The following is a 23,238-nucleotide window of genomic DNA, read 5'->3' as shown; positions in this document are numbered from 1 at the left end:
TGTCTTTATAGATTTACCTATTCTGGATATGTCATATAAATGGAATGATACAATGTGTGACCTTTTGTGTCTGGCTTTTTTCACTTAGCATGTTTTATTTTTTATTAAGGTATCATTGATACATAATCTTATGAAGGTTTCACCTGGGCAACATTGTGCTTACTACATTCACCCCTATTATCAGAGTCCCCCCACATACCCCATTGCAGTCACTGTCCATCAGCATAAGATGCTACAGAGTCACTACTTGTCTTCTCTGTGCTATACTGCCTTCCTCATGCTCCCACTACATTATATGTGCCAGTCATAATAGCCCTTCACCCCCTTCCACTTAGCATGTTTTTTCAAGGATCATTCACATTGTAGCATAAGTCAGTACTTCATTCCTTTTTGTATATTATCCCATTGTATTTGAATAATAACCCATTGTATAGTATTTGGGTTTGGTATATTGTTTTTAGTGCTATTCAAGACTTTGACTTTATGTTACAGTATTCTTTTCATAAATTCACAAATAGAAGAAACAAAAAAGGAAGAGCCATCACTTTCCCATTCTTAATTAAGAGTAATGACATAATATATACAAAATTTTCTATTTATTACAAAGAAAGCACTTAGCAAATTAATAGTGTCTTCCACCTGTTACTTATTTTATAGCCCTCATATTTTATAAGTTGCTTCATATCCACGGTCTCATCTAAGCCTCACAAGAACATTAAGATCTTAGCACACAGAGGGCATTTTAAAAATTGCTCTTATTTTGCAGAAGACAAGTTGGTAACTGTCACTTAAGAAGTTATATAACAAGTAAATAACAGAGTCTAATGTAACTGCAATCTTTTGCCTCCAAATCAAGTTCTTTGCTGATAGTAAAATGTTCCTATGCAAAAAGCTTTGGCTGTTACGGCCTTAGTCAATATACCCAATTCTCATGGTTACCCAAAAGTATTCAGTGAAAGATAATTATGCATACCTATCCCTTTGATATCAGAGTTGAAAATTAACCTAAAATGTAGTTCAAGCCCCAGTTATAATACTGGTGTTAAGAGCAAGGGATCAGTGACCTCTATACATAAAATGTTGTCTTACTGTGAAAAAGACCAAGATCTCTATGTAAGAGAGGACCCATGTGCATATTTATTTTTATTCATCGGTATGTACTCTAGCATATATACCTAGGGTGACTGTAGACTCTCAATAAAATATATGTTGAATAAATGAATTAAAGAAATACATTGTATGCTCCCCTATCCATGTGAACTTTCACTAAATTTTACCATAAATTGAAATTGAATATTACTATTAATCTTAACAGGTTTTGAATGAACACACATAATATGCCTATAGTCTTTATATTTATTAGTGTGCCTTCATTTATGTTACCCTATTAAATATGGCAGGTACTATTTAATCTCTGCTCTGCAAATGGATAAACTGAGGCATAGAAAAGCTTAGTAACATCCTAGGTAGCAATCCAAGCAGTAGACTCCTCTTTTAGGAAGGTATGTTACAAAAGTCGCTAAAATTTATCTTAAAAAATACTGATAAAATGTACTTAATAACTTGAGATTTGGTAGATGCAGTCTTTGAGGTGTGATTATATTAACATGTCTGTCAATCTAGAATTAATAGTTGTGTGTTTGACTACTTGTAGTACTTTGATATCTCTTGTTCTTTAAGACATGTAATATGAATATGTGTTTTATTAAATTTTATTCCACTCATCAGCTCCATATTTTCCCCACTCTTATCCTTATTCTTATTAACAAATTTATGTATGACTTTTAAAATGTCATTTTATATTTTTACTGAAGTAAGGCATTTTCTTAGCTCAGCAAAAGTCTTTTTCAGAATTGCCAAAGGCTGTTCTAAGATAAATTGTCATTTTAAACTCAGTGGATATTTTGGTTTTCCTTGTAGGTGTTGACAGCTCTTCTACCACAAGCAGTGCTTCTCCAGTGCCTAACAGTTACGAGGCCCTAGAAGGAGGCAGCTACCCAGGTAATTTGTTTTCTGCTTCTTCATATTTATTTGAAAAGTCACCATAATTGCTTTCAAATATAAAAATATATTATACATGATTGGCAGACTATTTTTTATTTGCAAGAAGGGACTTTTTTTTCTGGTATTTCCTGGTATTTCTCAGCCTTTATTTACGTAATGGAGTTAAGTGTCATGTAACAAATGTTGACCCAAAAATAAAACAGCCAGTTATTTTACTAGCAAAATGGTTTTATTCAGGAATAGCAGAGGAATTGCAACTCTGGATATGCAAACTATGGCAAACTATAAGCAAGTCCAGAGAACAAGAGAGGTAAACTTACTATAGAGGAAAGTGGGGAGTTTAGAGGGGCTGTTATAAACTACATGTCCATTGAATTAAAGTGGGAGCTTAAAAGTGCAGTGGCTTTTCCTTGGCTGAGTTGTGATAGTGTTGCCAGACAAGGAGAAAATCTTTCTTCCCTCTGTTGTGTTAGTAAAGTATAGGCTTCTTGTTGGGGCCTACATTTGACCAGGAGTGGTACGGTGTGAGAGCTTCCCTTTCTGGTCTCCCAACTCTGTTTAAATGAGGTTTCCTTTAGTCACACAACTGTGAACATTGTTTCTGGGAGGCCTAAGGAAATTTATTATTTTTATCACACTATACCTTTTTCCTCATTCTGAAAGACTTTCTAAGACTGAAACATTTTTTATTTCTTTTCCCTTTTTTATGCTAATAACTACGTAAGTAAATTTTATATTTCTGTTCTCATGCTTAGGTCCTTCAATTCCTTCTAGCTAGCCTCTGCATATGAATAGTATTTGACTATTTATTCCCCTCATGACTCCTGGCTGCTTCCACCAGTAGATAGATTAACCAGTTTGGTCATAGGTTCTGGAGGCATTACTTACAACCATATTGGAAAATAACTTTGGTTGTTACATAGGAGTAGGAGTAGTGGATAGTATTTTTAAAAAACACAAACTTAACTTTTATAATTAATAATAATTTCATTGTAATTGTACTGTGATCTTCCTTATTTGCCTATCTCTTATTACCAATAACCTGACAGCAACACCTGACTTCCCCCTTTCTCTCCCTTTTCCTGAAGATTCCAAATTTTAGAACTAGCAGAACAAGTAGTCTTGCCTTTCTCTTTATTTTTTATCATATTAGTAATAATCCAGGATGGAGCTTACTTAAAGTGTCAGTGTGCTAGCCTTAACATTAATCCACTCTCTTGCTATCATAGGCTATGAATTAGTAGAAAACTTTAATCTTCTCAGCTTAGTATAGAATTCCCATTTAATATTTCAAGAATACTTGAATAAGCTACTCAGTCTTTTGTTATATGGACTATTTTCCTAGGGACATGTATATGTGTGTGTGTGTGTGAGAGAAGTTGTGGACCATTCCAAAAGCAATCACTATTATGAAAATATTCTGGAATAGTGACTTAATTCACTTAAAGATAAATACATCAAAAAGAGCATCCATGATGATCAAATAGGATTTATTCCAGAGTGCAAGGATGGTACAATATTCAAAAATTCATTAACATCATACACTACATCAACAAAAAGAAGGACAAACATTACATGATCATCTCTATAGATGGTGAAAAAGCATTTGACAAAATTTAACATCCATTCATGATAAAAACTCTCAATAAAATGGTTATAGAGGGCAAGTACCTCAACATAATAAAGGCCATGTATGACAAACCCACAGCCAACATCATACTTAACAGCAAAAGGCTGAAATCTTTCCCTCCAAGATTGGGAACAAGACAAGGATGCCCACTCTCCCCACTTTTATTCAACATAGTACTGGGGGTCCTAGCTATGACAATCAGACAACACAAGGAAGTAAAGGCATCCAGATGAGTAAGGAAGAACATAAACTGTCACTATTTGCAGGTGACATGATATTGTATATAATAACCCTAAAGAATCCACCCCAAAACTACTAGAACTAATACCTGAATTCAGCAAAGTTTCAGATAAAAAATCAACACACAGAAATCTGTTACATTCCTATACACTAACAAACTAGAAGAAAGAGAAATCAGGAAAACAATTCCATTTACAATTGCATCAAAAAGAATAAAAATACGTAGGAATAAACCTAACCAAAGGGGTGAAAGACCTATACCTGAAAACTACAAGACACTCTTAAGAGAAATTAAAGAGGACACCAATAAATGGAAATACATCCCATGCTCTTGGGTAGGAAGAATTAATATTATGAAAATGGCCATCCTGCCTAAAGCAGTGTACAGATTCAATGCAATCCCTATCAAGATACCAATGGGATTCTTCAACAACTAGAACAAATAGTTCTAGAATTCATATGGAACCACAAAGACACTGAATAGCCAAAGCAATCCTGAGAAAGAAGAAAGAAGCTGCAGGGACTACATTTCCTGACTTCAGGCTCTACCACAAAGCCACAGTAATTAAGACAATTTGGTACTGGCACAAGAACAGACCTAGATATCAATGGAACAAATTGAGAGCCCAGATATAAACCCAAGCATATATGTCAATTAATATACAATAAAGAAGCCATGGACATACGATGGAGAAATGACAGCCTCTTCAATAGCTGGTGTTGGCAAAACTGGACAGCTACATGTAAGAGAATGAAACTGTATTACTGTCTAACTCCATACACAAAAGTAAACTCAAAATGGATCAAAGACCTGAATGTAAGTCATGAAACCATAAAACTCTTAGAAGAAAACAGGAAAAACCTCTTGAATATAAATGAGCAACTTTTTCATGAACACATCCTCTCAGGCAAGGGAAACAAAAGCAAAAATGAACAAATAGGACTACATCAAACTAAAAAGCTTCTGTACAGCAAAGGACACCATCACTAAACAAAAAGCCATCCTACAGTATGGGAGAATATATTTGAAAATAACAGATCTGACAAGGGGTTAACATCCAAAATATATAAAGAATTCACATGCCTTAACATCCAGAAAGCAAATAACCCTATTAAAAAATGGGCAGAGCATATGAACATACACTTCTCTAAAGAAGAAACTCAGATGACCAAAAGGCACATGCAAAGATGCTCCACATTGCTAATTATCAGGGAAATGCAAATTAAAACCACAATGAGATATCACCTCACACCAGTTAGCATGGCCAACATTGAAAAGACTAAGAACAATAAATGCTGGCAAGAATGCAGAGAAAGGGGAACCCTCCTACACTGCTCGTGGGAATGTAAATTAGTTCAACCATATGGAAAGCAATATGGAGGTTCCTCAGAAAACAAAAAGCAGAAATATAATTTGACTTGGGAATTCCACCCTAGGAATTTACCCAAAGAAAACAAGATCCCAGATTCAGAAAGACATATGCATTCCAGTGTTTATCGCAGCACTATTTACAATAGCCAAGTAATGGGAGCAACCTAAGTGTCCATCATTGGATGAATGGATAAAGAAGGTGTGGTCCATGTACACAATGGAATATTATTCAGCCATAAGAAGAAAACAAATCCTACCATTTGCAGCAACATGGATGGAGCTACAGGGTATTATGCTTAGTGAAATAAGCCAGGTGGAGAAAGACCAATCCCAAGTGATTTCCTTCATTTGTGAACTGTAAGAATGACGCAAAACTGAAGGAACAAAACAACAGACTCACAGACTCCAAGAAGGGACTAGCAGTTACCAAAGGGGAGGGGTGGAGGAGGGTGGGTGGGGAGGGAGGGAGAAGGGGATTGAGGGGTATTATGATTAGCACGCATGGTGTAGGGGGGATCATGGGGAAGACAGTGTAGCACAGAGAAGTCAAATTGTGACTCTGTTCATCTTACTATACTGATGGGCAGTGACTACAGTGGGTGGAGGGGGGTCTCGATAATGTGGTTGAATGTAGTAACCACAATCTTTTTCATGTGAAACCTTCATAAGAGTGTATATCAATGATACCTTAATAAAAATAAATAAATAAAAATTCACTAAAACATGAATAAAACAACTATACAGTACTTCAGAAGCTTCAAATTAACCTAAAGTGAAATGTCCTCTCTGTTATAGTTAAAATGGCCTTGGAGTTAGACCTGGCTTTCTCTGAATTCATTTAATCAACTAATCCTAATATTATTATCAACTGTGCTTTGACAGTAAGTGAGTGACCTTGGGCAAGTTTTTTAACTTTATATACTACACCAAAATCAAGGAAAGGTGTGAATATCCATAGCAGTAAAATTAAATGAATTGAAAGTCACTACATGGCAGGTAGTAGGATAAATCTTAGATTTATAGAAATGTAAATAATACCCCTTTCCTAAAGAAGGCGAGAAGATTTAGACCTCCATATTTATGACTCCAGTTTCTTCTTCCGTACGCTGATGACTGTTGTAAGGAGCGTGTAAGGAATGTAAGGAGACCTTTCCATTTACATTCCTGAGGAAGGACAAGCAGGAGATGTAAGGATATGACACTGCATTGAAGCCCTAGTCCTTTTAAGTAAGCCAGTCCTTGACTAATTAGCACAAGATGATAGCAGAATATCTAGGTACATATCTCCAAATGAGAAGCAATAGAGTCAGAAATACTCGATTCCTCCAGATACTTTTTAAAAATAAATTTTATTAAGTCACATGCTTTTAAGAACATTTTTTGCAGAGTCTGATTGCTGGTGAAGAATTATAATATTTTATATGAAAAATATATTAATCGTATATAAAAATGTTAATCCTAGTTATGTGTACTGGACTAATTTTTGTTGTTAATCTTACGATTCAGTTTTCTTCAGTGTTTTTCACAGTTTCAATCAGTGTTTAGTTTTAAATTTAAATGAAAGCAGAACATTCATTCATTAAATTTTATTTGGCATCTGTTACATAGCAGACTTGCCTTAGGAGCTGGACAGTATTCTGGGCACTGTCTTTCATACGTTCATGGTTTTGCCTCTGCAAATAATGCAGACTTCCAAGGGACTGTGGCAATACCGTATTTTTCTGTGAGCTTTTTAAATAGATGACAGACAAAAGGCAAGTTAGAAAAGAGCAGTTGACTTCTTTTTATTGCTCTGCTTTGTTTTCTGCTTCTTAGCCTCATTCCTATTGAATGAATAAAAGGGAAAATTATTATATATATGTTTGTGAATATTTATATTATATCAAGACCTTGTCTGTTAGAAATACTGAGTATTTGTCAGTGAAATGATACAGAATGTGGGGTTTTCTTATTAGTACTTCTGTAAACAAAAGATAAGAAAGGGAACATGTGAAACAAGATTAACAAAATGTTGATGATTATTAAAGCTGAGTGATGGGTATAGGGGTTCATTATTCTGTCTACTTTTGTGTATATTCAAATTTTCTAGTGATAAAAAGGTAAAAAAAGAAAAAAAATGCCAAACGTTACAGCTCATCCAGGAGCCAAGTCTTTAGAAAGTCCTGATTTGCAGGTGTTAACACCGTGTTTTCCCTTTGTTAGATATGCTTTCTTCATCAGCAAGCAGTCCTGCTCCTGATCCCACTCCTGAACCTGACCCTGCCCCGGCTCCAGTTCCCACTGCTCCTCAGCCTTCAAAAATGGCTAAGCCATTTGGATATGGTTATCCAATTCTTCAGCCTGGTTATCAGAATGCTACAGCACCACTTAATTCTGGAGTACCATCCAGTAGCCCAGCGTATTCTGGATTCCAGCAGTATGCTCAAGTATGTATTTAGTCATATAAAGAAACTGCATTTCTAAAAATTATGAAAATCATTGTCAATTCGAACATATCCTGGTGATTCAGGAGGATCATTGGTACAAATACAGATAAGCCTAGATCAAACATACATGAATTTGTTCTAGTTTTTTTATGTGTGCATAGAAAAAGGTAAAAGAAAATATAAGTATCATATATTTAAAGAGGTTAAACTTGAATCAAGATATTTGCTGTGTAGAGCTGAGTAGGTGAGACAGAGACCCATATGAGGCCCACAAAGCTCAAAGTATTTACTATCTAGGCCTTTACAGTAAAACCTTGCTGAAGGGTTGGGAGATATTAGCTGTGATTTTTCTTTTCCTCATTGTACTTCATTTTTCACAGTCTCTCCAATTGCAGGTATTTTATAGTTAGGAAAGTAAAATAAATGTTAAGTTACTTTAAAATTCTGTATTACTAAGCTGGCTTCACTTCAAAAAATATGGCATGATATAAATGTGGTTTGTGATTTTTGTTCTAACTCTTAACTTGAAGAAATCAGCATGACATGTGACTGAAATGGGTCATAGCCTTCACACACATAAATGCTCATCAGTACTTACGTTCATTCACTAAATCTATGACCTGTTCTGACATGACGTTTTTTGAAGTCATCTCTTAAATACCACATCAATTTAATAATACAGAATGGTAAGTATTTTACATTTATTGATAAGAAAATAAAATAGAAGCAAGTGATTAAAATGGCAAAACCATTCTACTTATAATAAAAGTGCTCTTATAGACTAAGCTTATAGACAACATCTGCTAAACTAAGAATGAAAATTAGAGGACAATAGGAAAATTGTTTGTTTCTGGAAGCTAGGAGAGGTACTGGAGAAATATGGTTGGTTAGTACAGATTTCCCTGCCTTCCATTTTATTAGATTTTCTTTATGGCTTTAAAGGTCCTCATGAAACTCGTATTTTAAGTCATTCTTGTCTGACTCTTGTGTTTAGGCAAATTGCTACTTGGGATCATAATATATAATTTATTTCTACATTTTAATGAGAAGAAAACCAAGTTCAAAGAAAGAATCTAGTTTTTGGATGAAGTGTTGGGCAAGGAAGGAATTTTTTGAAATAGTGTGTGGTCTATAAGGCAAAGGTTTTTTTGGCCTACTTGGTTTCCTTGACATGTTTAGGAATAAAGTCCTAGTGTGTCTGGACCTCAGCAATGGAAAATAGCAGAATGAGATTCGAGAGTTAAGTAAACACCATAGTCAGAAGCTTGGATTTTACCGCGAGTGCAAAGGGTAGGCTTTGGAGATTTTATGTAATGGGATGATATCTAATTTACATTTTTAGAGAATCATTTTGGCTGCTGTGTGAAGAATGGATAAGGGATGGAAGTATTTGGATAGACAAAAATGGAAACAGGGAGAGAGACAAAGAGCTTTGCCAGAAATAGGTAGTTATGCTTTGTTCTAAAGTGGTCCTACCAGTGGAGGTAGTGAAGAGTGGATGGATAAGGGCTATCTTTTGACTTGCTGATGGAATGGCTGTGGTAAGTAAGAGAAGGGAGGCATCCAGAATAGCTCTTAGGTTTTTGGCAGAACAACTGGGTAGAAGGTAGTATATTCACTTACTTGATGAAGACAAAGGAATAGCTGTGATAATGGAAATTGAGTTGGCCATGTTAAATTAAAATACCTAATAGACATCTAAGTGGAGATGTCAGACAGGTCAATATTTGCTGATCAGGTATGGAGAAATAATGCCATAATTTATATTCCCAGCAAAGTATATATGACTGTCATTTCTCTATATTATGAAGTATACCAAGAATTATTTTTTATAAGCAAAACTTTTTCATAATTTTTAGTCATTTGTGTTCCTTTACTGGAGTCCCTTTTCATACTGTTTCACCATTTTTCTGCTCAGATCCTTCTGTTTTGTAAAAGCTGTGTGTAATAAGTATATTAACCTTTTATCTATATATATTGCGGTTTTTTCCCAAATTGACATTCATTTTCAATTTTAATGGTGTTACTTTCATACTGGACAAATGTTTAAATTTTATATAGTCATATTATAATTTGTCTTTACCTTTTTTGGTAGTCTTTAAAAGGTTTTTTTCAGCCTTAAGTTTAGGAAAATATTTAGCTCTTGTTTTTTTAGTTCTTTGGTGATTTCAGTTTTGCATCCTTAAGCCACTTAAGATTTTATTTTGGTACATAGTGCAAATTAATAAATCTCATTTTCTTAATAATAATTAGCTACAAGTTCACTGTCATTTCTTAAATAATCTATCTTTGCTCATTAAATATCCCACCTTTATTAAATATCCTAAATTTTCATAAACTTGGGTCTGTGTTTAGTTTTCTGTTATATACTGTTAGTGATACATACAATCATTTTTCTCTTATCCTTTACAACTCTACTGAAAATCCAAAGACTCCTCTTTTTTTTTCTTTTTCTTGGCAAATATACATGTTTAATGTATACAACTTATATAGAGATATACATATGAATTATATATATACTTACACAAAGATTGTGAAATAATGACCACAGATAATTATTACATCCTTTAGCACAGCTGGTACAACTTTCCTTTATCATTATGATTTTTTTTTCCCTTTCTTTTCCCTGCCCTTATACCTCCCTTCCCACCCATCCTCCCCAGTCCCTTTCCCTTTGGTAACTATTAGTCCATTCCTGGGTTCTGTGCTTCTGCTGCTGTTCTCTCCCTTAAGTTTTCCTTTGTTCTTATACTCCACATATGAGTGAGATCATTTGGTACTTGTCTTTCTCCGCCTGGCTTATTTCACTGAGCATAATACCCTCTAGCTCTATCTATGTTGTTGCGAATGGTATGATTTGTTTTTTTCTTATGGCTGAGTAATATTCCATTGTGTATACGTACCACATCTTCTTTATCCATTCATCTACTGATGGACATTTAGGTTGCTTCCATATCTTGGCTATTGTAAATAGTGCAGCGATAAACATAGGGGTGCATCTGTCTTTTCCAAACTGGAGTGCTGCATTCTTAGGGTAAATTCCTAGAAGTGGAATTCCTGGGTCAAATGGTATTTCTATTTTGAGCATTCTGAGGAACCTCCATACTGCTTTCCACAATGGTTGAACTAATTTACATTCCCACCAGCAGTGTAGGAGGGTTCCCCTTTCTCCACAACCTCGCCAACATTTGTTGTTGATTGTCTTTTTGATGATGGCGATCCTTACTGGTGTGAGGTGATATCTCATTGTGGTTTTAATTTGCATTTCTCTGATGACAAGCGATGTGGAGCATCTTTTCATGTGTCTGTTGGCCATCTGAATTTCTTCTTTAGAGAACTGTTTTTTCAGCTCCTCTGCCCATTTCTTAATTGGATCATTTGCTTTTTGTTTGTTGAGGTGTGTGAGCTCTTTATATATTTTGGATGTCAACCCTTTATCGGATCTATCATTTATGAATATATTCTCCCATACTGTAGGGTACCTTTTTGTTCTATTGATGGTGTCCTTTGCTGTACAGAAGCTTTTTAGCTTGATATAGTCCCACTTCTTCATTTTCGCTTTTGTTTCCCTTGCCTGGGGAGATATGTTCATGAAGAAGTCACTCATGCTTATGTCCGTGATATTTTTGCCTATGTTTTTTTCTAAGAGTTTTATTGTTTCATGACTTACATTCAGGTCTTTGATCCATTTTGAATTTACTTTTGTGTATGGGGTTAGACAGTGATCCAGTATCATTCTCTTACATGTAGCTGCCCAGTTTTGCCAGCACCATCTGTTGAATACACTGTCATTTCCCCATTGTTATGTCCATGGCTCCTTTATCGTATATTAATTGACCTTATATGTTTGGGTTAATGTTTGGAGTCTCTATTCTGTTCCACTGGTCTGTGGCTCTGTTCCTGTGCCAATACCAAATTGTCTTGATTACTGTGACTTTGTAGTAGAGCTTGAAGTTGGGGAGCAAGATCCCCCCCACTTTATTCTTCCTTCTCAGGATTGCTTTGGCTATTCAGGGTCTTTGGTGGTTCCAAATGAATTGTTGAACTATTTGTTCCAGTCATTGAAGAATGCTGTTGGTAATTTGATAGGGATTGCATCGAATATGTATATTGCTTTGGGCAGGACGGCCATTTTGACGATATTAATTCTTCCTAGCCAGGAGCATGGGATGAGTTTTCATATGTTAGTGTCCTCTTTAATTTCTCTTAAGAGTGTCTTACAGTTTTCAGGGTATAGGTCTTTCACATCCTTGGTTAGGTTTATTCCTAGGTATTTTATTCTTTTTGATGCTATTGTGAATGGAATTGTTTTTTCCTGATTTCTCTTTCTATTAGTTCATTGTTGGTGTATAGGAAAGCCACAGATTTCTGTGTGTTAATTTTGTATCCTGCACCTTTGCTGAATTCAGATATTAGTTCTAGTAGTTTTGCAGTGGAGTCTTTAGGATTTTTTATGTACAATATCATGTCATCTGCAAATAGTGATAGCTTGACTTCTTCTTTACCAATCTGGATTTCTTCTATTTCTTTGTTTTGTCTAAATGTCGTGGCTAGTACCTGCAGTACTATCTTGAATAACAGTGGGGAGAGTGGGCATCCCTGTCTTGTTCCTGATCTCAGAGGAAAAGCTTTCAGCTTCTCGCAGTTCAGTATGATGTTAGCTGTGGGTTTATCATATATGGCCTTTATTATGTTGAGGCACTTGCCCTCTATGCCCATTTTGTTGAGAGTTTTTATCATGAATGGATGTTGAATTTTGTCAAATGCTTTTTCAGCATCTATGGAAATGATTATGTGGTTTTTGTCCTTCTTTTTGTTGATGTGGTGGATGATGTTGATGGATTTTCGAATGTTGTACCATCCTTGCATCCCCGAGATGAATCCCACATGGTGTATGATCCTCTTGATGTATTTTTGAATTCGGTTTCCTAATATTTTGTTGAGTATTTTTGCATCTACGTTCATCAGGGATATTGGTCTGTAGTTTTCTTTTTTGGTGAAGTCTTTGCCTGGTTTTGGTATTAGGGTAATGTTGGCTTCATAGAATGAGTTTGGTTATATTCCCTCCTCTTCTATTTTTTGGAAAACTTTAAGGAGAATGGGTATTATGTCTTCTCTGTATGTCTGATAAAATTCTGAAGTAAATCCATCTAGCCCAGGGGTTTTGTTCTTGGGTAGTGTTTTGATTACCAATTCAATTTTGTTGCTGGTAATTGGTCTGTTTAGATTTTCTGTTTCTTTCTGGGTCAGTCTTGGAAGGTTGTATTTTTCTAGGAAGTTGTCCATTTCTCCTAGGTTTTCCAGCTTGTTAGCATATAGGTTTTCATAGTATTCTCTAATAATTCTTTGTGTTTCTGTGGGGTCCGTCATGATTTTTCCTTTCTCATTTCTGATTCTGTTGATGTGTGTTGACTCTCTTTTACTCTTGGTAAGTCTGGCTAGAGGCTTATCTATTTGGTTTATTTTCTTGAAGAACCAGCTCTTGGTTTCATTGATTTTTGCTATTGTTTTATTCTTCTCGATTTTATTTATTTCTTCTCTCATCTTTATAATGTCACTCCATCTGCTGACCTTAGGCCTCTTTTGTTCTTCCTTTTCCAATTTCGATAATTGTGATATTAGACTATTCATTTGGGATTGTTCTTCCTTCTTTAACTATGCCTGGATTGCTATATACTTTCCTCTTAAGACTGCTTTTGCTGTGTCCCCCAGAAGTTGGAGCTTTGTGTTGTTGTTGTCATTTGTTTCCATATATTCCTTGATCTCTATTTTAATTTGTTCATTGATCCATTGATTATTTAGGAGCATGTTGTTAAGCCTCCATGTGTTTGTGAGCCTTTTTGCTTTCTTTGTACAATTTAGTTCTAGTTTTATACCTTTGTGGTCTGAAAAGTTGCTTGGTAGGATTTCAGTCTTTTGGAATTTACTGAGGCTCTTATGGTGGCCTAGTATGTGGTCTATTCTGAAGAATGTTCCATGTGCACTAGAGAAGAATGTGTATCCTGTTGCTTTTGGATGTAGAGTTCTATAGATGTCTGTTAGGTCCATCTGTTCTAGTGTGTTGTTCAGTGCCTCTGTGTCCTTATTTTCTGTCTGGTGGATCTGTCCTTTGGAGTGAGTGGTGTGTTAAAGTCTCCCAAAATGAATGCATTGCATTCTATTTCCTCCTTTAATTCTGTTAGTATTTGTTTCACATATATTGGTGCTCCTGTATTGGGTGCATATATGTGTATAATGGTTATATCCTCTTGTTGGACTGCGCCCTTTATCATTATGTAGTGTCCTTTTTTATCTCTTGTTACTTTCTTTGTTTTAAAGTCTATTTTGTCTGATACTAGTGCTGCAACACCTGCTTTTTTCTCCCTATTTTTTTGCATGAAATATCTTTTTCCATCCCTTGACTTTTAATCTGTGCATGTCTTTGGGTTTGACATGAGTCTCTTGTAAGCAGCATATAGATGGGTCTTGCTTTTTTATCCATTCTATTACTCTGTGTCTTTTGATTGGTGCATTCAGTCCATTTGCATTTAGGGTGATTATTGAAAGATACGTACTTATTGCCATTGCAGTCTTTAGATTTGTGGTTACCAAAGGTTCAAGGTTAGCTTCTTTACTACCTTACTGTCTAACTTAACTTGCTTATTGAGCTATTATAAACACAGTCTGATGACTATTTCTCTCCCTTCTTATTCCTTCTCCTCCCTTCTTCATATGTTGGGTGTTTTGTTCTGTGCTCTTTTTAGGAGTACTCCCATCTAGAGCAGTCCCTGTAAGATGCCCTGTGGAGGTGGTTTGTGGGAGGCAAATTCCCTCAACTTTTGCTTGCCTGGGAAGTGTTTAATCCCTCCTTCATATTTAAATGATAATTGTGCTGATTACAGTATCCTTGGTTCAAGGCCCTTCTGTTTCATTGCATTAAATATATCATGCCATTCTCTTCTGGCCTTTAATGTTTCTGTTGAAAAGTTCGATGATAGCCTGATGGGTTTTCCTTTGTAGGTGACCTTTTTTTTCTCTCTGGCTGCCTTTAATACTCTGTCCATGTCCTTGATCTTTGTCATTTTAATTATTATGTGTCTTGATGTTGTCCTCTTTGGGTCCTTTCTTTTGGGAGTTCTGTGTACTTACATAGTCTGAGCAACTATTCCCTCCCCCAGTTTGGGGGAAGTTCTCAGCAATTATTTCTGTAAAGATACTTTCTATCCCTTTTTCTCTCTCTTCTTCTGGTTCCCCTATAATGCAGATATTGTTCCTTTTGGATTGGTCACACAGTTCTCTTAATATTGTTTCATTCCTGGAGACCCTTTTATCTCTCTGTGCATCAGCTTCTATGCGTTCCTGTTCTCTGGTTTCTATTCCATCAATGGCCTCTTGCATCTTATCCATTCTGCTTATAAATCCTTCCAGACTTTCTTTCACTTTTGTAATCTCCCTCCGGACGTCTGCAATCTCTCTCTGGGCTTCATCTCTTAGCTCTTGCATATTTCTCTGCAGCTCTGTCAGCGTGTTTATGATTTTTATTTTGAATTCTTTTTCAGGGAGACTGATTAGGTCTATCTCCTCAGGTGTTGTCTCTGTGATTTTTGTCTGTCTCATATTTTGCCTTTTCATGGCGATAGAGATAGTTTGCGGAGCTGGGGTGAGTGATGGCTGGGAGAACGTCTCTTCTTTTTGGTTTGTGGCCTTCCTCTCCTGGGACAACAGCGACCTCTAAGGGCTTGTGCTGGGCAGCTGAGCACAGACTGTGCCTCTGATTCTTGCCTGGCTGCTGTGTAATTTAGCTCCGCAGTTGCTGTGGGCATGGCCTTCCTCGGGCTGCTGTTCCGATATGGCAGAGCCGTGTCGGAAGGGAAACGACTGGGAGGCTGTTTATCTCCATTAGGGGCCTCTGAGCCGCCCTGCTGCATAGGGGGTTAGGGTGCCCAGAGTTCCCTGGGATTCCCAGCTGCTAGGCTAAGTGTCCCAGGACGCTCCGTTCCAGCTGTGGAGTCCCTGTCCCTTTAAGACTTTCAAAAAGTACTTGCTTTTTTTTGTTCACTGGGCGCCGGCTAGAGGGACCCACTCACAGGTCTTACTGTCCTGTTTCCCTAGTTTCCAGCACCCCACGCATGCACTATGTCTGCGCTCTGGTGCGTATGGCTAGGGCTGGGTGTTTAGCAGTCCTGGGCTCCTTCTCCCTCCCTGCTCCAACTCCTCTCCTCCCGCCGGGAGCTGGGGTGAGGGGCTCTCGGTTCTTGCCGGGCCAGGGCTTGTACCTTACCCTCTCTGCGAGGTGCTAGGTTCTCGCAGGTGTGTATGTAGCCTGGCTGTTGTCCTGTGTCTTCTGGTCTCTCTTTTAGGAAGAGTTATATTTGTTGTATTTTCAAAAATATATGTGGTTTTGAGAGGAGATTTCTGCTGCTCTACTCATGCTGCCATCTTGGCTCCTTTGTATTCCAAAGACTCCTCTTTATTCAGTTGTTTTTTTGTTAACATCACCAGCTTCAGTTACTGTCAGCAGTTTGCTACTTGTTTTCAGCTATCCTGCCTTTCCCTCCAGCTTTTCTTGCTGAGGATTTTAAAGTTAATCCTAGGCAAGGGGAAATTGAGGGGAGTAGGGGAAAAAGCATTACTTCCATAATCACAATACCACTATCATCTCCAACAAAAATTAATAGTTTTTAAATGTCACTCGAAATTTAGCCCAAATTTTGTTTTGCTCGATTGTTTCAGAATTTCTCTTTTACAGTTGTTCAAATCAGATTCAAATTTATGAATTGTGTTTAGTTATATTCTTTTAATTCTCTCTTTAATTTTCAAAGAAACCTCCATCCCCATTTTTTCATGCCTTTGACCTTTTGAAAAAACTGGGTCTCTTGTCCTATAGAATACCCCACATTTGGCTCATTGCTTCTTGTGGTGTCATTTACCTTGTTCCTCTGTTCTATTTCTGTGAATTGGAAATTAGATCTAGTGCTTTGATTATTTTCACGTTTATTACTTTATTTATTTACCTAAGCCAAAATAAGCCAAAATATAATATACCTTATATTGTTTTTATAAGTAAAATTTGCTTATATGTATTTTTTTGGTATCATTAATCTACCCTTACGTGAGCAACATGGTTACTAGACTCCCCCCATCATCAAGTCTCTACCACATACCCCATTACAGTCACTTAATCAGTGTAGTAAGATGCTATAGAGTTACTACTTGTCTTCTCTGTGTTGTACAGCCCTCCCCATGCACCTGCCTCACTACATTATGTCTGCTAATCTTAATGCCCCTTTTTCCCCTTTATCCCTCCCTTCATACCCATCTTCCCCAGTCCTTTTCCCTTTGGTAACTGTTAGTCCATTCTTGGGTTCTGTAAGTCTGCTGCTATTTTGTTCCTTCAGTTTTTTTCTTTGTTCTTATACTCCACAGATGAGTGAAATCATTTGATACTTGTCTTTCTCCACCTGGCTTATTTCACTGAGCATAATACCCTCTAGCTGCATCCATGTTGTTGCAAATGGTAGTATCTGTTTTCTTCTTATGGCTGAGTAATATTCCATTGTGTATATGTACCACTTCTTCTTTATCTATTCATCTACTGATGGACACTTAGGTTACTTCCATTTCTTGGCTATTGTAAATAGTGCTGCAATAATAATAGGGGTGCATATATCTTTCAAACTGGGCTGCTGCATTCTTAGGGTAAATTCCTAGGTCAAATGGTATTTCTATTTTGAGTTTTTTGAGGAACCTCCATACTGCCTTCCACAGTCATTGAACTAATTTACATTCCCACCAGCAGTGTAGGAGGGTTCCCCTTTCTCCACATCCTCACCGACATTTCTTGTTGTTTGTCTTTTGGATGTTGGCCATCCTTAGTCATGTGAGGTGTTATCTCATTGTGGTTTTAATTTACATTTCTCTGATGATTAGCGATGAGGAGCATCTTTTCATGTGCCTGTTGGCCATCTCAATTTCTTCTTTGGAGAAGTGTCTGTTCAGCTCCTCTGCCCATTTTTTAATTGGATTATTTACTTTTTGTTTGTTGAGGTGCGTGAGGTCATTATATATTTTGTATGTCAACCTTTTATCAGATATGTTGCTTATGAAAATATTCTGCCATACTGTAAGATGTCTTTTTGTTCTGTTGATGGTGTCCTTTGCTGTACAGAAGCTTTTCAGCCTGATGTTGTCCCACTTGTTCATTTTTGCGTTTGTTTCCCTTCTCCGGGAAGATACGTTCATGAGGAAGTTGCTCATGTTTATGTCCAAGAGATTTTGCCTGTATTTTTTTCTAAGGTTTCATGGTTTCATGACTTATATTTAGGTCTTTGATCCCTTTTGAATTTACTTTTGTGTATGAGGTTAGACAATGATCCAGTTTCATTCTCTTACACGTAGCTGTCCAGTTTTGCCACCACCAGCAGTTGAAGAGGCTCTCATTTCCCCCATTGTATATCCATGGCTCCTTTATTGTATATTAATTGACCATAAATATTTGGGTTAATATCTGGCCTCTCTATTCTCTTCCACTGTTCTGTGGGTCTGTTCTTTTGCCAGTACCAAATTGTCTTGATTACTGTGGCTTTGTAGTAGAGCTTGATGTTGTTTTGTAGAATTTCAATCTTTTTTAATTTACTGAGTCTCTTTTTGTGGCCTAGTATGTGGTCTATTCTGGAAAATGTTCCATGTGCACTTGAGAAGAATGTGTATCCTGCTGCTTTTGAGTGTAGAGTTCTGTAGATGTCTGTTAGGTCCACCTGTTCTAGTGTGTTGTTCAGTGCCTCTGTGTCCTTACTTACTTTCTATCTGGTGGATCTGTCCTTTGAAGTGAGTACTGTGTTGATGTCTCCTAAAATGAATGCATTGTATTCTATTTCCTCCTTTAATTCTGTTAGTATTTGTTTCACATATGTCAGTGCTCCTGTGTTGGGTGCATATAAATTTATAATGGTTATATCCTGTTGTTGGATGGACCCCTTTATCATTATGTAATGTCCTTCTTTATCTCTTGTTACTGTCTTTGTTTTGAAGTCTATTTTGTCTGATGCAAGTGCTACAACACCTGCTTTTTTCTCCCTATTATTTGCGAAAAGTATCTTTTTCCATCCCTTCACTTTTAGTCTGTGAATGTCTTTGGGTTTGAGGTGAGTCTCTTGTAAGCAATACATAGATAGGTCTTGCTTTTTATCCATTCTGTTACTCTGTGTCTTTTTATTGGTGCATTCAGTCCATTTACATTCAGGGTGATTATCAATAGATATGTACTTATTGCCATTGCAGGCTTTGGATTCATGGTTATTAACAGTTCATGGGTAGCTTCTTTACTATCTAACCATGTAACTTAGCTCTCTTATTAAGCAATTATAAACACAGTCTGGTGATTCTGTCTCTACCTTCTTATTCTTCATCCTCCATTCTTAATATATTACGTGTTTTATTCTGTACTTTTTTGTATTTCCTTTGACTGCTTTTGTGGATAGTTGATTTTATTTTTTGCCTTTAGTTAGCTTTCGTTTGGTCTGCATTCTCTGCTGTGATATTATTTTTTCTATTGACACCTATTTATCCTTAGGAGTGCTTCCATCTAGAGCACTGCCTGTAAAATATCCTGTAGAGGTGATTTGAGGGATGCAAATTCCTTCAGTTTTTTCTTGTCTGGGAATTGTTTTATCCCTCCTTCATATTTAAATGACATTCATGCTGGATGCTGTATTCTTGGTTCAAGGCCCTTCTGTTTCATTGCATTAAATATATCATGCCATTCTCTTCTGGCCTGTAAGGTTTCTGTTGAGAAGTCTGATGATAGCCTGATGGGTTTTCCTTTGTAGGTGATATTTTTTCTCTCTCTGGATGCCTTTAATACTCTGTCCTTGTCTTTGATCTTTGTCATTTTAATTATTATATGCCTTGGTGTTGTCCTCCTTGGGTCCCTTGTGTTGGGAGATCTGTGGGCTTCCATGGTCTGAGAGACTATTTCCTTTCCCAGCTAGTGAAGTTTACAGCACTTATTTCTTCAAAGATACTTTCTATCCATTTTTCTCTCTCTTCTTCTTCTGGTACCCCTATAATGTTAATATTGTTGTGTTTGGATTGGTCACACAGTTCTCTTAACATTCTCTCATTCCTGGAGATTTTTTTCTCTCTCTCTGCCTCAGCTTCTCTGTATTCCTGCTCTGTGATTTCTATTCCATTTACAGTCTCTTTCACTTCGTCCAGTCTGCTCTTAAGACCTTCTGTTGATTATTTCATTTCTGTTATGTCCCTCTGGACTTCATCCCTTAGGTCTTGCACATTTCTGTGTAGGTCCATTAGCATGGTTATGACTTTTATGTTGAATTCTTTTTCAGGAAGATTGGTTATATCTATCTCCCCAAGGCCTCTCTCTGGCATTGTCTGAGTGATTCTTGACTGGACCAGATTCTTCTGCCTTTCATGGTGATAGAAGTAGTCGCTGGCAGGGGGCGCATGTGTCAGCTTGGAGAACAAACTCCCTTCCTGCTTGCTGGTCACCTTGCCCTTCTCCCCTGCCTCTCTCAGTTACCTGCACACAGGGAACAATCTAGGATAATCTCCTGAGCTGCCATGGGCTCGGTGTCCCTCCGGATAGCCAAGGCCCTGCAGGGGGTTGCAGATGCACCAGGTGTGTTCTCCTGCAAGAATGGTGCCCCTTTGTGCCTTCTGGACCATTCTCCGACTTCCTCTGTGTCGGGTATCTGTACGCCAGTGGCAGCCTCTGGGTCTGTCCCCATTAGCTGCGTGGTGGGAGAAGACACTGTGTGGTTGCTGTGGGTGGGGCAGTTCTCCAGCTGCTCTGCAGTTGTGGTGGGTCAGCCAGTTTGCTTGCTGCACCAGCTGGGAGGAATGAATGGCAGACTGCTTATTGCTGTGAGGGGCTTCGGGGCTGCGTTACCTCCCAGGGGGTTGGGGCACCTGAAGTTCCTTATGATTCCCAGCCTGCTGGGCTGAGTATGCCAGGACAATTTTGTCCAGCTGTTAAAGCCTTGTCACTTTAAGACTTTTAAAAAGTTTTGTCCCAGGGGAGCTGGCTGTGGGGACCCGCTCCACAGTCTCCATCTCAGATTTTACTTTTTCATTTCTCTCATATCCGGTACACCATGCAGTGTGTGTCTCTGCTCCCAGTGCAGATTACTAGGGCTGGCTATTTAGCAGTCCTGTGCTTCCACTCCCTCCCCACTCTGATTCTTTTCCTCCCACCCGTGAGCTGAGGTGGGGGCTATGATCGGGTCCCGCCAGGTCATGGCTTTGTACCTTACCCTTTTCATGAGATGCTGAGTTCTTGCGGATGTAGAGGTAGCCTGGCTGTTGTACTGTATCAACTGGTCTCTCTTTTAGGAATAGTTGTATTTGTTGTACTTTCGAAAATATAGATGGTTTTGGGAGGAGATTTCCGCCGCTACTTACACCGCCATTTTGAGGCCCTCGGCTTATAAAAATTTTATAATCAAAACAATATATATTTCCACCTTATAATGTGTGGTTGTCTCACTTTAATTGTGCTATGGTTGATTAGTGTATTCATATGGTAATGGCCTCATCCCTTCATTGTGAAGTTTCTCATTAAGCTTTCCACTAGTAGCTTTGTCATCTGTGGATAGCTATTTGTTATCTATTCCATATGACCATTAATTACCTGAATCATTTATTTCACTATGGGTTGTAAAATGTTGATTTTCCTGAAAGTATCATTCTGCATTTATTAGCTGGAATTCTTCAATACATTCATGTAATGGAGTGCTCAGTAACTGAAAAAGAATGTGTAAAATCTCTATGTAGATATAGAGTTATTATAGCAGGACTTCTTTAGGTGAAAGTAAGGGTCATGTTTAGAGAACTATATGTATTAATTTATATATATAAATTTTAAAAATGGAAGGATTAACCTAAAAACTAATATAAATAGTTAACTCTAGGTGGAGGGATGGAGAGTGAAACACAGTCCCTTTAAATATTCCTTGTTGTGAAGGTTTGACATTAGAATTATATAAATGTTATATTTACTCAAAAAACATTAAGTCAAAAAAAATAATCCTTAAAAATTAAAAGCAAACAAAAATGAATAAACCTGTTTATCAAGTTGCATATATTCTTATACAGAGAAAAAGATGGTTCTAGGTAATCTTAAAACCCAGTATTTTGTACATTCTCATTACGATATAAGGACAATATGAACTACAAAGAAATCTTACATTTAATTTAATTATCTTACCTTTATAATGGTATTGGTATTGTTATTTTGACACTAGGGTATTGTAAGATGAAACAAGTAATGCTGTTACCATTAAGAATCAAGATTTTCAGCAAAAGAAAAAAGAAATACACAGGTAGAACAACAAAGAAGTTAAATTTGTATATCATCATCTTAAATTTGTATTGGAAATGTCAATGTGAACTCAGTTTCCCCCTCCTCTATTTAAAAATACACATTTTCTATCTCTATGTATTTTAAAAGTCTGGGAATAATAACACCACACTAGCATGGACACTCTTATTAACCAAATTTCGGTCTCTAGATGCCATCCTTACCTGAAAGGAACCAAGACTCCTTTTTGGATCAATGACTAATTTGAGGTCTGAAGGAAAAGTAGAATACTCAGAAAGGAAGCTAACTAAGACTGGTCGGTTCACATCAAAAGGACACTTGGGCCACCTTGAAGGGGCTCTCCCTGGCCAAAGACTGTATAGTTTGAGCATCAAAATGAGTAATAACTATAATTCATTGTATCATTTGAGTTAATAAAAAGCCTCCAATTCTTAACACTAAAAAAACAGCAAAAGGAACAAAATACAAGCAAATCGAAACTCATTAAACATCATTGTTCATTTCTATGGATCATTATTCTGAAAATTCATAATTAAAAACCCCCGAAATAAGAGCATTTATTGGGCCTTTCCAGTATGAACTCTATCCAGAGAAATCAAAATCTTGATGTTAAAAAGTATTTATTGTTGCTGAAATTTTGTTGTGAGGTTTAATGGTAATAATGAGATTTAAATTTATTATTCATTATTTTGCTTTTTTGAGAATGCTTTATATTCAGCTGCACTGTGAAGTCATTCTGCTATTTTCAAGCCAGTTTAAAATTTTCTTCTTGCTTAACTGTATGTTAAAATCCTATATATAGTATAATAAATTTTACTAATGTTCGTTGTGTGTGTGTTTTGTTCTGTTCTTTCAGCAGTATCCTAGTGTGAACCAGTTGTCCTCCAGTCTGGGAGGACTGAGTCTTCAGAGTTCTCCACAACCAGAAAGCCTGAGACCGGTAAACCTAACACAGGAGAGGAATATTTTACCCATGACTCCTGTTTGGGCACCTGTACCTAACTTGAATTTAGACCTCAAGAAATTAAACTGTAGCCCAGAGTAAGTATTTATTTTATAATCTTTAGTAAGTAATACACTTTGTCAAAAACATTGAATGACTTTAAAAAATAAAAGAAGTATTATGATAGTAATACCTTGATTGGAAGTTTTATTATCATGGACTTTTCTATTTTAATTTGTATGGAAATTCCAGATGTAAAATTCAATTCAGCTCACCTGTTCCCGTCTCCATCCAGTCTCATTC

The 23,238-nt window shown here is 36.9% G+C and overlaps 1 protein-coding gene across 7 annotated transcripts in view; it reads left to right on the top strand.

Moving 5' to 3' along the window:
• Positions 1–23,238, top strand: part of SEC24B (SEC24 homolog B, COPII coat complex component) — a 111,282-nt gene that overhangs the window by 61,383 nt on the left and 26,661 nt on the right. For 5 of the 7 annotated variants that reach the window (XR_012131624.1, XM_073237180.1, XM_073237178.1 and 2 more), the window contains 3 exons: positions 1,921–2,001; positions 7,449–7,672; positions 22,849–23,033. Coding sequence is in view for 6 of the 7 variants with exons in the window: in XM_073237180.1 (XP_073093281.1) it covers positions 1,921–2,001; positions 7,449–7,672; positions 22,849–23,033 (490 nt within the window). In the remaining variant the exon portion in view is untranslated. The remainder of the gene's footprint in view (positions 1–1,920; positions 2,002–7,448; positions 7,673–22,848; positions 23,034–23,238) is intronic. The other 2 variants (XM_073237181.1, XM_073237179.1) reach the window with 1 other exon arrangement.

Source organism: Manis javanica, chromosome 5 (genome assembly GCF_040802235.1).
Source record: "Manis javanica isolate MJ-LG chromosome 5, MJ_LKY, whole genome shotgun sequence".
NCBI lineage: Eukaryota > Metazoa > Chordata > Mammalia > Pholidota > Manidae > Manis > Manis javanica.
Note: the sequence above shows the minus strand (reverse complement) of the source record. Positions and strands in the feature narration are given on the sequence as shown.